A 16,836-nucleotide genomic window follows, 5' to 3' on the forward strand; every position below is an offset into this window, starting at 1 on the left:
TCTTCCTCGCCACCATGATCCATGTTACATGATTGACGTACGCAACGACATAAGCGAAAAACTAATAAAAGTTGATAAATATAACATTCAAACTTGAATAAAAAAAAGGGCATTGGGAATTTGGAATGTAAAATTATTTCATTAATTATACTGATTCAATCGATCAATAACTTAAAAAGGATGCGTGGCCCTCATCGATGTAATCTAGTCCAGCGCGATGATGTAGTTCATTATCGATACATCCGTTAAATAGATGTATCATTACAATCCATACTTTCCTCACAGTTCAGCGTGACAGGGTGGAAAGTTAAGAATAGGAAATACAGGTTAGCATCACAAAACTTGGAGGGGAAAAAAGGCAGCGAGGAAGTTGATGCTTATCTCTCTTTGTTCTTTGAAATTCCAATCAAAAGAGTGATTGCACTTCCTGATTGTGACATCATGGCAGCTGCAGGCTTTTTGGTTTTAAGGTGAAAAACACTCAACTAACAGGGTGGAAAATTGAGGAGGCTCAGGAAATACTAATAATGATCCATTCTCCAAATAATAATAACAATAATAATAGTAATAACAATTGCTGCCATTGATGTATACCTACTTGTAGACAGAGAGATTTTAATGTTCTTTTGGAATGCTTTGCAGGTGTCGAGGGCATAAGCCCAATTAGCAATTTACAAAACAACTACTTACTCAATGCGTGTTTGTTTTAACTTTCAAGAAGGTATCCAATGTAAATAAAGACTCACACGATTGAATTTTCTCGTCTGTTTTCTTTTCCTGCTCTGACGTACAGGAATCATACAATCGTCAGAGCTGGGCAGCTTTTCCATCCTCAGACGTCTCAACTGAGACCGAGGGCAGAAAAGGAGCAGGGTCTAACATGCAGCCCTCACATTTATACTGTCCTCAAAATCTAAACATAATGTGGGGGCTGGTCTCCTCTCTGGCTGACCCTGTCTGTAGGGCTGACCCTCTCCAGCTTGGTCAGATTAGGGCACACTGACTCTAACACTTTTAACTGATTATGTCCGTAAATGTGTGTGTGTATATATATATATACAACCCAAACATATTTTTTTCACGAATATGTTCCCAGTAGGCCCTCTACTTGAAACACGGCATTCTGATTAATTTTGCATTTGTGGAATATAAGTTCCAATCACGGTTGACCTGTTTTCTGAATCTGAGCCGTGGTTGGTCGTTGTGAGCAGTTGTGATGTCATTTTCAGTCGACAGAATACAAAATGGCTGCCCCCGGAGATGGCTAAAACAAGTGGATTAACACTTATTCCACAAACGCAATATTTATCAGAATGCCCTGTTTCAACTAGTGGGCTTGCATAGAACATATTCTTGAAAAAAAAAATGTTTGCCCCATTAAAAGTATTTTGAAAATATTTTGTGTGCATTATTTTGTGTTAATCCTATAAAGAAGACACCACCTTAAGGGGAATGGATTTTCCACTGTTTTCACTTTCACCCTTACAATAGCACAAGTCACTCTGGCTGTATCTCTTTCACAATGCTGCAAAACTTTTTGACAGTCAGCAAAGAAGAAGTTGGTTTTCCTGTCACCTACTGCCATGCCACTGTGTCTAACTTGTTTCACCCACCATTGAAATTGCAGAATTACAGTCAGCAAACGTCATGTGATCCCTGCGAGCCAAAAAAAAACCCCAAGCCTTTGTTCCCTAATCCAACCACAAAGACGTAATCAGTTTCACACCTACAATTTAGAATCTTGAATCTTGAAAGAATCTTGCAGACTTTTGAAATTTGGGAGGAAAATCCACTCAAGCTTTGACTTCAGAACTGTGCTAATATGCTAACTATTCGCCCACCTGTATACAGTATATCTAAGTACAGTATGCATGCAAATACAAACTTAAACTTACCTGTCAGTTTTCATAATATGTTTTCATTTGGCCTGCTCAAGCGCGCAGACGCATGTACACAAAGATACACACAAAATTGCAGTCCAACATAATTACGTATATAAAAAAGAAAAAAACAATAACTGGGCCTCTAGCTTGCACAACCTCTGCAACCAATGAATTACTGGAAGTCTTGGTGAGAATTGTGCACCTGTTGAATATTTTCCAGAGGTGGGCATTCCTCAGCACCGTCACTGATGGACTCCCGACTCCCTTTTCGCTGACAACTGAAAGAAACGCAAACTGCGTGTGTTTGTTCCCAGGAGTGACGACACTGGGGTTGCTTCTAGTGGAGCGGGGGAGGGGCTCCTGCTCGTCAAAAAGGGATCCAGTTGTCTCCCATGTCCATACAAAGTGTGTGTTTCAGCTCCGTCCACAGATGTCTAATAATATTTAACTCAAGGCTCTTCCAAATAGGCAGATGTTTTATTTTTAGCCCTTCTTGGGATTTTAGCAGTGTTTTGGTTGTGGGTTGTTTGGCCTTATCCTGTTGGGGGACCCATTAGCAACGAAGCTTTATGACACTCAGCAAAACATCTTGCTCCACAATTCCTTGATTATCCTGAGATTTTATTATACCCGGCAGAATCCCAGCAAGCATGCCGCGATAGAAACCATGTTTTTCCTATGTATAAGTCTGACATCAAAAATATGTCACATTAGGATGCAGACTGCAACTTTATATGACCTAATTTTGTCAATGTCACTTCAACGTACCGCAGATTAGCAGCATCTATAACACATATGTGCACAGTTGAAATCCGGTTAAAATGGGTCGCTGTGGACATCCATTCCATGCCTTAAATCAGGGGTGTCCATACTTTTTGCAAAGTGGGCGGGATTAGGTGATGTGAAAATGTGTGGGGGCTGACCATAAAGCTTCCAGTTGCTTTCATTTTGTTTACGACGTCATCTTGTCAAAGTTTTCATGTTTCCGTCTGGTAGTGACTCTTGATCGTGAATTTCTTGAAAACAAAACACAGTGTCTTAGCGAACTCGACAGACACAATTGTTTTACATTTCAGTGAAAATATATGCCAATTTCAACTTGTCCTGGAAGCAGTGGCCCTCTCTGTCAACGTTCTTTTTCTTCGCTACAATCTCTATTTTAGAAATACACTGTTAAGGGTCACACAAAGGTCATGCAGCAAGGGGTTTACTCTGTCACCTAACATGACTGAAAGTGGTTTGTTCAGAGAGGCAGAGCGCATTTCCGAAAGCACCAAAGAGTGCAGCCATCTTTCTGCTGCAATCTTCTGGTGAAATATATAATAGCTTTTCTTACATTTGTATTTTCTACTGTGGTCAACGGTACTGATGAGCCACACATTGTGATTTTTTAAAAATTTTAACACGAGCAGCATTTGGCCCCTGGGCCGCACTTTGGACATGTTTGTCTTAAATGGACCAAATAGAAACCTCATTTATATACACAGAATTATTTAAAACATTGACTCGATTACTGGTCCCATGAAAGTATGCATGGAATTTTTTAATACAGCATTCCAAAAAAATCATTTGAATACGTTTCTGTCACTGTAAAGGCGTACAAATACTGCATGCGCCTTTACTTTTTGTGTGTTGAATCAAGTGTCTGTGGTTGATGCCATGTTGAACATTACAATACACCAAAAAGGTTGGTTCAGTGTTTGTAAGCCTTCATAGTGCAAGACAACCATCCAAAAGTATTTTGAATGCTGTTTTAAATGTTTTCATACATACTTTCACAGGACATGTAATGGGGTCAACATTTGAAATGATTTTGTATGTATAAATTTTGCTTAATTAAGGGGCAATTTATTAAAAAGGAGCTTTTTTATTTTTTTTATTTTTAAATGTTCCCGAACTACAACTGGATGTAGAGCAGAGGCTAAAAACTTTTATTTGCAAGCAGTTAATGAACCCAGCAGATATTAAAACATTACAACACTCTCAATAATAATGTGAAAATTTGGTTGAGGCCGCTTTCGAGTATTCCCTCATCTTGATGGGGTATGTTTGAGGAGTTCCCCAGCATGTTTGCAAACAGCATCCATTCTCTGTTCCCTTTCTATAGGTTTGGAGCACAGCACCTGAAAATGTTGAAAGACAAATAGTAGCTTTTTATATGGTGCTGCATTTAAAAAAAACAATGATGTGAGAGGTGGAATTTCGAAGTCTGAAACAAGCAAAATACCCTGTTCAGTTCAATTTTTTTTTTTGAACAAACAATGAGATTATTACTCTATCAATGAGCTGTAGTTAAGTTCCAGATATTTTACTTTTCATTTTTGGTACTTATGGCTTACATGTTGAATTACACCGTGGGCCAAGATGAGTTGATCTTAAGATGTCATTGTGTTGAGGCTTTGTAGACAGGGAGTCATGTTCCAATGGAACAAGAGCACTTCAGTGGCTTGGTGATCATAAGTACCAATTATGACATTGCACAGCATTTGTCATACAATGACCTCATTGATGACTTTGCGTCCAAGACATGCAGAATGGGCCCCATGTAAAAGACACACTTGCCAGTGCACTACAGATTTTTAGATTAGTTTTGAAGTTATCTTTATTTCATATTGATCAAATTCAGGTTGACCTTTTTTTAACTACAGCTGTTGATAAAGTTTGTCAAATGACATGTTGTGGTAAGGTCATTTTGTAGCTATCATACATTTGGGATGGTGGGGAAATAAAAATGTAAATTATTCATTATTGGTTATTCAGTCTCTTTTCACTGACACTTTTTACCATAACCAAACTGCTGACCAATTGGCAATGAGGCAACCCATGCTGACACTCGGCCGAAGAGAAAAGATGGCTTTACTGCCACCTAGCTGTTAAACCACGAAAACTACAGGACAAAACCAGTGAACTCCATCCATCCATCCATCCATCCATTATCTATACCGCTTCTCCTCACAAGGGTCGCGGGGTGTGCTGGAGCCTATCCCAGCTGTCTTCGGGCAGTAGGCGGGGGACACCCTGAATTGCTTGCCAGCCAATCGCAGGGCAACCAGTGAACTCATGAATTTATTACAGTCTTCAAATACAGTAAGTCTACGACAATCCCTTTTCTGGGATGTTGAATTTAAAAACAAATCAAAGATATTGAATGGGTTCCACAAACATAATTGCACAATGTTTTAAGTAACAGTGTCCACTCCAGTGCAAGTGACTCTACAGGCGCATCTTTATTTTATTTAACCTTAAGGACATTGAGGACAATTAAAATCATTTGCAATGATGACCTGGCAGCAGACAGCAAAGTAAAACATTTTTTTCCCAAACATAAACAAGCTTCAAGTGCCTTTTTCTTCTTTGCATTTAACAGCTGTTTTCAAAATGTAATCATGGATTACCGCCACCCTTTGACCTGCAATGATTACTTCTTTGTCTTGGAATCTATACTGGACATCATAACAGATCATAACATGCATACTGCATATCTACATATTTCAAGGCGGCAAATAGAACCCAAAAGCACGATTGGTTCCCCAAAAATTAAACTGATTTATTGGGCAGTCATAGGTATTTCAAGTAAGTATTTCAAAAAATAAAAAATAAAAGCTTCAGAAAAAATGGTGAGCCATGATTGCTCGTTATCTGAGCCCTGAGTGTCTGTGATGTCATCTTCAGAAAATGGCCGATGGCTAAAAACGGGTGGATTTTGCTGCTTAACTCTTATCTCATAGAATGCCTTGTTTCAAATGAACTAGAATGCCTTGTTTCAACTATAGTGGGACCTCACATTACACCAATAAGTTACAATAATGGATGAAAGATTTTTTTTTTACAGTATCTCTTATGTAGTAAAGAAGAATCTGTAAAAAAATTTCTGCCATGTGCCTCCTTTTAACTGTGACCACCTGCCCCTAAAGGACTCTCTACGTCGCGGTAATTTAACTTCATGGCTCTCCTCACGTGTCTCTGATGTAGTGGTATATTCGCCTGACTTCCTTGCAGGCAGTTCAGTTCCCATTTTATGACGGTGTGAGTAGCCAGAACGGTTGTCTGCCTCTGTTGGCACCGCGCCTGACTGGCGACCAATCCAGGGCGTTGTCCGCGCCTTTCGCCGACTGGGATAGCGCCCGAACATTCAAAAGTTAAGCACTAAAATGGCAGCGAGGCAAAGCAAGGGAGCAAGGAGAGATTTCGCAAGGGCACGCGCAGTGCATAGTTTGAACGTGACGTATGCTCATCAGGTCCTCGTTGCCCGTTCGAACGGGTCTTGCAAGCGGTGTGCAGTCACATCTTAAAGGCGTCAAGAGGCAACACTGTGACGCGTCAATGATTTACTCACGTTTGTGTTAAAAGTAAAGGCTCTCTAAATTTCTGATGAGAAGTTGTTCACCTCGTGTTTTGTTATGCTGGACCAGTTGGGGCCACAGGGCTCCCGTGTGAGCGCCGAGATCCGATCCAAAGGGATTCACAGCAAGAGCGGCTCGCTACCGGCAACAGCAGCGGCGAGGATGGAGAACAGCACCGCCAATAAACCGACGCACAATGGGCAAGCTTTATTCACAAAGAAGCTTCTGGTGGTCTCAGACGTTCTGTGCCTTTTCCTAGGTGAATATAATATCCATCTTTTCTACTTTTTTAAAGTCTCTCTCAAAGTCTATTTTTCTGCGGAACAATTAGAGTGAACTAAACCTTGTTTAAGATTCAAATGCTGTCCACTGTTAATTTAAAAGTGCTTATGTGCTTTTAAGAAAGACTAATTGTTTTAGTTTTTGTAGAATGTATTAATAATGAATGTCTTCCCACTCCTGTGACCCAAGGAATAATCCCTAACACTACAAACACACTACAAACAGTAACAAGTTCACAGAACTTTTTTTTTGTAACAGATTGCACAACATTTTGAGTGACGCTCTTAATTTTTTTTAACTTTACGTCAAATAAAATTACATTTCCAGCAAAAATCTCAATATTAACTTCAAATGTTTTATTTTTCAACTCATAGTATCTGAAATATACATTCATAATTTCTGGGCTCATAGTATGTGAAATGTACACTCAATTTTTACATTTCTCGACTCAGTCTACGAAATAGTTTTATTTTTGTTTTGCTCAACCCACAGTATGTACAACACTCAACATGAAATATACACATTTTCTTTTATATTTTTCAATGCAAACGTGAGATACACTCAAAAATGTTGTATTCGTCAAACCATAATAAGGTATCACTTTGCTACCTTACTTAAAGAGGAAGTCAACGTAAACACATTTTTTTCAAGAATATGTTCTATGCAGGCCCACTAGATGAAACGGGGCATTCCGATAAATAATTGTGTTTGTGGAATAAGTGTTAATCCACTCGTTTTAGCCATCTCTGGGGCTGGCCATTTTGTCTTCTGTCGACTGAAAATGACATCATAACTGCTCACAACGACCAATCACGGCTCAGATTCAGAAAACAGGTCAGCCGTGATTGGTCGTTGTGAGCAGTTGTGATGTCATTTTCAGTCGACAGAAGACAAAATGGCTGCCCCCAGAGATGGCTAAAAACGAGTGCACTTAATTTATTTAATTCTTTTAGTCATCTAACATCTGTTTACTTAATTAATTCAATGATCGGTTACCCACCGCAATTTACCAGGCAACAGTCGAATAAGGGGAGTTCCGGCACCTAATTTGTTTTTCCACTTAAAGCAATGATGGTAAGGTTTGCTAAATAAGTTATAAAATTGCCTTCTGTATAAGATCCCAAATTTTGCTCCATTAGTGTAAATAAAAATGACATTTTATTACATCATGAATATGAGGAAATAATCCCTCACTTTCTAAATTTATACTAGCAAATATGCTTTACGTGTAGAATGAATATGGGGGATAATTATTTCGTCCCGATCATGGAACAGTGGACCAGCTCTACACCCTCAGCAGGGTCCTCAAGGGTGCCTGGGAGTTCGCCCAACGAGTCTACATGTGTTCTGTGGACTTGAAGAAGGCGTTCAACCGTGTCCCTTGGGGAGTTCTGTGGGGGGTGCTTCAGGAGTACGGGTTTACCGAGCCCCCTGATAAGGGCTGTTCGGTCCCTGTACCGCCGATGTCAGAGTTTGGTCCGCATTGCTGGCAGTAAGTCGGATTCATTCCCAGTGAGGGTTGGACTCCACCAAGGCTGTCCTTTGTCACCGATTCTGCTCAGAACTTTTATGGAGAGAATTTCTAGGCGCAGCCGAGGTGTCAAGGGAGTCCGGTTTGGTGGACCTCAGTATTGTATCGCTGCTTTTTGCAGATCATGTGGTACTGTTGGCTGCGATCTCTAACTCTCGCTGGAGCGGTTCACAGCTGAGTGTGAATCAGTTGGAATGAGAATCGGCACCTCCAAATCTGAGACCATGGTCTTCAGTCGGAAAAGGGAGGCATGCCCTCTCCAGGTCGGGGATGAGATCCTGCCCCAAGTGGAGGAGTTCAAGTATCTTAGGGTCTTGTTCGCGAGTGAGGGTAGGATGGAATGGGAGATCGACAGGCTGGTCGGTGCAGCAGCAGCTGTGATGCGCACTCTGTATCGGCCTGTCGTGGTGAAGAAGGGTTACTCGAGTTACCGGTCGATCTACGTTCCTGCCCCCACCTATGGTCATGAGCTGTGGCTCATGACCGAAAGAACAAGATCTCGGATACAAGCGGCCAAAATGGGTTTTCTCAACAGGGTGTCCAGGCTCTCCCCTAGAGATAGGGTCAAAACTGTGTCATCCTGGAGGGCCTCAGAGACGAGCCGCTGCTCCTTCACGTTGAAAGGAGCCAGCGGAGGTGGCTCGGGCATCTGATTAGGATGCCTCCTGGACGCCTCCCTGGTGTGGTGTTCCAGGCGTGTCCCACTGGCAGGAGGCCCCGAAAATTACCCAGGACACGCCGGAGAGAATATGTCTCCCGGCTTGCCTGGGAACGCCCTGGGATCCCTCCGGAAGAGCTGGAAGACGTGGCTGGGGAGAGGGAAGTCTGGGCTTCCGTGCTGAAGCTGCTTCCTCCGCAACCCGACCTTGGATAAGGAGTGCGATTCCTCTGTAGGCTGCACGGTGGTCGACAGGTTAGCACATCCGCCTCACAGTTCAGAGGTCGGGGGTTCGATCATGGGGCTGGCCTCCCTTTGTGGAGTTTGCATGTTCTCCCTGTGCCTGCGTGGGTTTTCAGTGTTACAGTGTTGATGGTGTACTACTTTCCTCTTCTGAGATGACGGATGGTGGACAAGAATTTCCCCGAAGCCGTCCGGAAGTCATTTTCCATGGCCTCACCAAACAAGTATATAAATACATATATCTATGAGAGAGGAGAGAGAGATTTTAAAAACCACGGTATCTGTTTGAAAAAAGAAAAAGAAATACATTTGGGGCGGCACGGTGGTCCACTGGTTGGGTGTTTGGAGGTTCAGTTATCGTTCCACATTTTGTCATGAAATTGTTCCGCAGCTGTTGTTTTTAGTGTGGTGATTTCACTCGAACACACTGTAATCCAAAAAAGAATATCACCCCCAAACTTTTTTTTTTTTTTTTTCTTCACTCCCTCTATGCGCATGTAAGACTCTTGTTTCCCACCCATGCACACACTCAGGCTCTCTGGTGCCAGCTGCTTCGTGCATTGCCCAGGGAATTCGACTGTTTCTATAGCAACCACTTGTTCTCAGGGTAGAGCAGAGTCGGTGGGGAATCGGGGAATTGTATTTGCTATAAATAAATATATGTATGATTCCTGTGTGCATGTGTGTGTCACTGTCCCTCACAGTGACAGGAAGAGGTTATGTAATGATGGTTAATCAGCACACATTTGCTGGCTGGAGAGAGAGTGTGTTTTAACCTCTGACGTGTACTGTACAATGTGTTGTGCATTTTTCTGTCCAGTTGCCTCCTCTGTGAGCATGCAGGAGTGTGAGCTGTGAGGCAGAGAAGGGTATGGGGGGGGGGGAGTGCCGGATGGATGGTTGGCGTTGGGTATAGGCAGTGTCAGGCTGCTTCTTGCTCTGGTTTGTTTCAGAATTCACTCTTTTGTTTTCCAGGGAAGAGTTGAACTGAAGTCAAAAACAACCCACTTTTCTTCCTCTACTGTCCTGTTCTCAGACTGTAACATCATTCTAGCTGAACCGTTTAAAAATGTGCATATAGTTAGTCAGGAACTAGCAACATTCGGCAAGTTCCTTCAATCCCTCCGGAATCATGTAGTGACCTTCACATTCCTCTTAATGGTCGAATGACTGAAGTTCTCCAGAGTGTTTGCTAACCTTTACTGCGCCAAGGCATCCATTTTAAAAAAGTAAAATGTCACAGCACACCCCCAAACATAAATGTAACAAAAACTGTTAACAGTGAAATAATGATGATCTGTCTCATTTTACTCACAAACATACTTAATGGGGAATCGGGCCTGTTGTATGAAAAGCGAAAGGGGGATACACAGATTAATTGTGCCTTCTGCTACCTAATGGAAGAGCATTTAGTTCTGCTTGTCAATGTGTGTCAAGGTTAAAGATATAGTAGATGAACATTGATATATTTTTAATCAATAAACTATTTAGCAAATGCATGAAGTAAAATAGTAGCAGAGCATTGGTCCCCAACGTTTTTTCTGCCGTGAACCGGTTCATACAAGTCCATAACTTTCGCGGCCCGGCAACCGATGACTAATAACTGGTTAATAAAATTCTACAACAATGAAAATCCACTGTGTATCTTTATGTACCCGCACCAAAACAAGGGAAGAACAACACTTTAATATGATCACTATGGTAACGCTTATCATGAATGATATGAGCAACACAAAAACTGTAGTATTTGTAGATTTAACAATAAATGTGAAGCCACATTTTTATGTAACTACCGTATATTAGCAGCGTCGTCCTGAAACGCGCCATATAACAATGCACCACAGAGCAAATATAAAGTCCATGAATAACTCATCATGATGTGAAATCAAGAGCAGAGCGGGCTTCATGTGTGGGAATCACCTGTCACCGTGAATCCATATTTCAAGTAGGTCTGCTATTGTCCCATGAAATGCATCTTCTTGGTCATTGGCTCTTGTGTTGCCTTATTACTGCACTTGGCCGTAGGGGACCACTGCTTTAGGGAGACATCAGAGCAATCTGGACTCAAGCGCTGCACGTGAACAAATGTTGTGTTTTTTTGCAGAATGAAACTGTGAACGCATCAGTGTTTTGAGTATATCAGCAATAATCATAATCACACTCATCTCCCCCCTCAGTTTCCATCCCTTTCTTTTTAAGTGAGCTAAAGGCGGTCAGACCATACACAAGAGGTTTCATTTGTGGAGACGCCAGCATCGCCTACCCGTACCTGCAGTCGGAGGCCATACCAGACGAAGTGCTCATTGCTGGCGGCATCCTTATCACGGGCCTCGGTGTGAGTACTGCTCTGAATTGAGCATGCACTTCATTGAATGAACAATTCCAATCATCTTAACGCAATGGCTGTGACTACATGTCCACCCGCAGATCGCTGTAGGGGAATGTTACCGCGTGCGCTTCTTAGTCATCAACTCCAAGGCCTTTGTCAGGAACAAGTATGCGTCCTGTCTCTATAAGGAGTTGGGCTCCTTCCTGTTTGGCTGCTGCGTCGGCCAATCCCTGACAAACGTGGCCAAGCTGAGCATTGGCCGACTGCGGCCGCACTTCTTGTCGGTGTGTGGTGTCACCTACGTGTCACTCAACTGCACGCAAGGAGTCTATTTGGAGTCTGTCAGATGCCACAATACTGACCACCGCTCTGTAGAGGAGGCCAGGTGTGTGTGCTATGTATCCGTCGACTACCTGCCGCTACGCCCGTTCGTTCATCTGCTTGCCCAACCCTCCTCCTTTCCGTCTACCGTCGAGTGTAGCGCAGTTCATTGTTCGCGCCCCACTAAATTGCCTTTTTTAAAGCAATCTTTGTACAGTTGTTGTTAAAGGATAGCCACGCTCACCGGCAAAACTGTAAAACACAATTAGCACCCTCACACAAGCTGCTGTCAGCCACAGCTCACTCCCAAACACTCACACGCAGACACGCTGATGTTACACACCACCCAATCCATACGTCCATTTACCTAATTGACACATTTTTTTCAGACACTTGACACCGTGTAACATTTTTCTTATTTGTTGTAGCTACTCTAATTCTATTTTGTTGTCTGCATTTAGGAAGTCCTTCTTCTCTGGTCATGCCTCCTTTGCGATGTACACAATGCTGTATTTAGCCGTAAGTATACTGTATAACTATTACTTTGTCTTTATTACCGTGCGGCCCCTCCATTTTCCAATTACCGGTGCTTTATGCCGAAAAGGAACGAGACTCTGAGCCACCACCAGCCCAGTGAGCAGCACTGTGTGAACGCATGAGAAAATAGAGGAGGGGAAATACTGGAAGGAGAAATGAGAAACACAGAGGTCGCTTTGTTTTGCTGTGGGAGGGGTATGACCTCGGTTCCCTGCCTCACTGCTCCCCTCCATTGTCTGGGTGTGTTCGTATGAGATGAGCTGCATTTTTATGTGTTGATGGAGAACTATGAGAATCCATACTACATATTTATAAATGTTGACTACGACGGAGCTTTTGTACTAGCCTCATGGTGACTGTTGATTTTAATTGGGATGGTTCGTTGGATTTATCTCTTTTTTCGTCTGCATCAGCTAATTTTCACATTAACTGGTTGGAACCCATTAACACACATTCCCCTGCCAACACAATAACATTGTGGGCTGAATATAAAGACAAATGATGACTGCAAGTTCATGGCTTCTCAATTAAATGTATAACCGACATGGAAGATTAGAGCAGTGATTGGTGAGCTAAACTATTGAGCTAACCTAGCTGTCTTAGGTTCACAGAGCTATCATGCGTCAGATGAAAGGAAACGTAGCTATTTTCAAACATGCATGTTGCTTTTGTGTTTTTCACGGTTTCATCAAAACTATCATCCTTGAACCCAAAAACTGTCCTACACCATTTTTTTTTCCCCGCAATTGACAGCGAGCAACACACCGCTTCATTTGTTTTGGATTCAGCTGTTGGCGTCTGTTTGGTGGGGGTGTTTTGCATGACCATGCGAATTGAAACACCACAGTCGAAACAAACGGTTCAGACAGTTTTTACAAACTATCCCGCCCCTAGTTACGTTACTTAGCTGTACTTAAATTTTCACAATGACATTTTTTTACTGTGCCCTGCGACTGGCTGGCGACCAGTTCAGGGTGTAGTCTGCCTTCGCCCATTGACGGCTGGGATAGGCTCCAGCAACTCCCCGCGACCCTATATAGGATAAGCGGTTTGGAAGATGACATGACATGACATGACATGACATGACATTTTTTTACTGGTCCCAAACCAGTGTTCGTATTGCTAGCTAAACTGTGAAGTTAGCTTACTTGTCGGTGGGTTTTGAAATGACGAATGAAGTTTGACATACACAGTTATGTATGTTATGTCTTCACCACATGAGGTGCAAACAATGGCGTTTCACCATCCTAGTTTTTGTCAACATCATCAACAAAATAATCCATTAATTACAGTACTTGCAAATGCGGCTAACTTTACAGTGTGTGCAGGTAAAAATTGAACCCAGTCACCCTAGCAGGAGTGCGTGTTTTAATGCTCCAACCGGCGCTACGTGGGGGAAAAATAATCGGTAGCTATCTTAAAATGCGTGCACTGATGTATTATTTGTATTGTGTGCTATATAACCAGCAGATGCTTGTGACTGAATATTTGTATTATCGTTTGTAATACACTCAACCTTTGTGGTTCAAACGGATAGGGTCATAATTGGTTTCCAATAATATGTCCTATGCGTCTCCACTAGTCTAAACACGGCATTCTGATTAATATTGCATTCGTGGATATGAGTTAAGCAGCAAAATCCTGAAGCTGAGCCATGATTGGTCGTTACCTGAGCCCTGAGCAACTGTGATGTAATTTTCAGTCGACAGCAAGTGGCAAAATGGCGCCCCCTGAGAGAAAAAACGGGTGGATTTTATTGCTCAACTCATATTCAACAAACGCAATGTTAATCAGAATGCCGTGTTTAGACTAGTGGGGCCACATAGAACATAATATTGTAAAGTAAAATTTGGGATTGACTTCCCCTTTAAGACTACAGTTTGTAGAATTTTTTGATTTTGCAATTTGCATTAATGTTCAAAGATTGGAAATTTCAATAATATGCCAAAAAAATGTTCTATCTCATAAACGTACATTTTTTGTAACGTAATCGTAGGTCTAGTAATTGCCAATTATATTACACAGGGCGCACCTCCCCTACAGGAGTCTGCCATGTTTCGCTGCCATCTCTCTGCTATGGATACCCAAAGGAGACAAATTTAGCGAATGCAGTTCCTCAACACCATGACTACAGCATGTGAAAACAAATGCAAGGCATTTCATTAATTGAGGGAATACTGGAAGTCGTTTATAATGACATTTGGCTTGCAGCTGAAGAAATTGGTGGTAGGCTTGCAAGGTGTCTCTCTGGCACCGTAGAGCACACACGCTTCGAATTTAGAATGTTGCATTCTATTAGTTCACCACTAGATGGCACAAAATTCTACACAATGTCCCTTTAAACATTGACATTACTCGCTATGGGCGAAACTCGAGGTGCTTCAAATATACAGTTGGACATTTTAAACTCAAACAGAAAAAAGTCCCTCAATGCAGTTAACATTAATAGCTACAAATCTCTAAATAATGTGTATTTTTTATCAATTTATTCAAGCAGACATATCAAGAAGATTGATGGGAGTGAAACCACTTTGGTATTTTACTTAATTAAAACCAATGGACCATATAGTCACTTACGGTGCGCTAAAATACTGTGAGGCTTCCATCCTTTAGTCCAGTGGTTGGGATGTCAAATGTTAAATATTCAATGATATTTTATACTCTCAGAGGCTTAAATAATAAACAAATCTTTGGGTGTCCATAGACTTTTGTAAAGTCCTGCATATAAGTAGACATATCAGTAGTGTGTAAAAAATGTGAAATGTTTTTTGTGTTCAAATGTTCTAAAATAATAATAAGATATAAGTCACTGATGGTGTAGTGGTACACTTGCCTGAGTTGTGTGTGGGCAGCGTGGGATTGTTTCCCGCTCAGTGACGGTGTCTGTGCGCGCCCTGTGACTGGCTGGCGACCAGTTCTGGACATAGTCTGCATTTTGCCCATACTCAGCTGGGATAAGCTCCAGCACCTCCCCGCGACCCTGTACAGGATAAGCTCTTTGGAAGATGACACACACATGGCAAGCATCAGATTTATATAGCGCTTTTCTGTATACTCAGACACTTCACAGTGGATGAATTATTCATTATTCACTCAGACATTCACACACTGGTGGTGGTATACTACATCCTGTAGCTACAGCTGCCCTTGGGCAGGCTGACCGAAGTGTGGATCAGTGTGTGATCAATGTGCGCCTACGTCCCCTCCAACCGCCACCAAACATTCACACCTGGCCGTACACCAGTGTGAGTGGCGCTGGAGCTATGTGGGAAGTGTCTTGCCCAAGGACACGCAACGACACATAACTCAGACATAGCGGGAGTCGAACAGCCGACCCTCCGGTTACTGAACGACCCCTTCAACCTCTGAGCCACGGCCTCCGTCTAAAGTGTTTAAAAGTGTTCCAAATCTGTTTTTATGTTGGCAAAAGCATTCTAATTAGTATGCCAATAGTATTTACACACAAATAAAACCAAATTTGAAGTTGTTTAGCTGTCAGCTACTATTTCACTGCTTTTTACTGATGAAGTGTTTGCCGTGGTATTGTTTCCTTTTTTTTTTTTTTTTTTGTCTTTTGAAGTTATTTGAAATAATTTACCTGTTTTTTGTTGTTACAGCAAACTATTTTGCAAATATATCTTGAATCACTCAATCTTGTGCATCATATGAAACTACAGTACTGCCAAATGAGACGACTATACATCAGTAAATATAGGTCATGCTGTACCGCCCCAAAAAAGGATGCGACCAACTGAAATGGTCGGTAGCACCAGAGCTATCAGTGCAAAAGTTGGGGTAGAGCCCTGCCCAATAGTTAGCTTGCTGTTGATGAGGCAGCACACTGACTGTTTTTTTGTTTGTTTTTTGTGTAGTTTTATCTGGAGGCGCGGTTGACGTGGCGCAAAGCTCGCCTGCTGAGGCCCGTGGTGCAGTTCTTTCTATTTCTGCTGGCCATTTACACAGGTCTGACTCGTATCACTGACAACAGACACCACCCGTCGGACGTCCTTGTCGGCTACATACTTGGAGCACTCTCTGCATTCTGGGTGGTGAGTTTTCCCCATTTGCTTGGCTGTTGTGCTTGTTCCCATATTCATTCAAATGTATTGCGTTTTATCAGGCCTTCTACATCTCTCCCATGTTTAAGAGACCCAACTTGAATCAGTCTCACATTGAGACCACCCAGAACGACCACCTATCAGCGCACCACAGCATCTGCTAAAGCTCACCTCCACCATGTCTCCCAGCATGCTGCTGCATCCACCAGCAAGGAGCCTGAGAGAATCTGAAAAGCGCGAGATTGTTTCCTGTGAAGTTAGACCACATACCTCAGTATTTTGGACTAAAGTGTGTCAGTAAGCGGTTGTAGCGGGGACATATATATAATGTGACAGAACAGAGTACACCGCAAAAGTGAGTAATTTTGCCCTACAATAGCCGTTTGAAAATTATTGTGACAGAGCATCGGTGTGTGTTAAGAAGAATCGTGTCCATTGTTGACATGGCAATAACAGATCTACCATTGTTGATTTTGTACCGGTGGACCAGCCAGGACACCCCATGTGGTCTGTTAACGTTAACCCACTTCAGAGCAATCTGCAATGCTCATAAAAATGCTGCTGTTCATTAAAATGATCAATTGAAGACACCGTGTTATAACTCAAGTTTTTTTAGTGTTTAGCCGGTGCATTCATTAGCTTGCTGCCTTT

General features: G+C 42.2%; 1 protein-coding gene and 1 long non-coding RNA gene across 3 annotated transcripts; one reads left to right on the forward strand and one right to left on the reverse strand.

Annotated features, from left to right (window-relative positions):
* Positions 1 to 3,793: 3,793 nt before the first annotated feature.
* LOC147145830 (uncharacterized) lies at positions 3,794 to 6,090 on the reverse strand. The gene is made up of 2 exons (XR_015087137.1): positions 5,841 to 6,090; positions 3,794 to 4,006 (listed from the first exon to the last, which is right to left on the reverse strand). It is a non-coding gene; the product is annotated as an uncharacterized LOC147145830 (long non-coding RNA).
* Positions 5,838 to 16,771, forward strand: LOC147145831 (phospholipid phosphatase 3-like). 2 transcript variants are annotated; one of them, XM_086033562.1, is made up of 6 exons: positions 5,838 to 6,485; positions 11,118 to 11,275; positions 11,368 to 11,654; positions 12,052 to 12,109; positions 16,000 to 16,176; positions 16,275 to 16,771. In XM_086033562.1, exons 1-6 carry the CDS (start codon positions 6,284 to 6,286, stop codon positions 16,347 to 16,349), a joined length of 957 nt encoding a protein of 318 aa, XP_085889688.1. In that variant the 5' UTR covers positions 5,838 to 6,283; the 3' UTR covers positions 16,350 to 16,771. The 2 variants fall into 2 exon arrangements, with proteins under 2 accessions (XP_085889688.1, XP_085889687.1); XM_086033561.1 differs by having other exon boundaries at positions 5,840 to 6,485; positions 16,248 to 16,771.
* The last annotated feature ends 65 nt before the right edge of the window (positions 16,772 to 16,836 follow it).

This window comes from Filicampus tigris, chromosome 6 (assembly GCF_054856515.1).
Source record: "Filicampus tigris isolate MCC_2025a chromosome 6, RoL_Ftig_1.0, whole genome shotgun sequence".
Classification (NCBI taxonomy): Eukaryota; Metazoa; Chordata; class Actinopteri; order Syngnathiformes; family Syngnathidae; genus Filicampus; species Filicampus tigris.

Bases quoted from the DNA above. Each gene is read 5' to 3' on its own strand.
- LOC147145831 (XM_086033561.1), top strand. From the start codon at position 6,284: ATGCTGGACCAGTTGGGGCCACAGGGCTCCCGTGTGAGCGCCGAGATC. The intron at 6,486-11,117 runs GTGAATATAATA...CTCCCCCCTCAG, and splicing joins CGTTCTGTGCCTTTTCCTAG to TTTCCATCCCTTTCTTTTTA. The intron at 11,276-11,367 runs GTGAGTACTGCT...GTCCACCCGCAG, and splicing joins TCCTTATCACGGGCCTCGGT to ATCGCTGTAGGGGAATGTTA.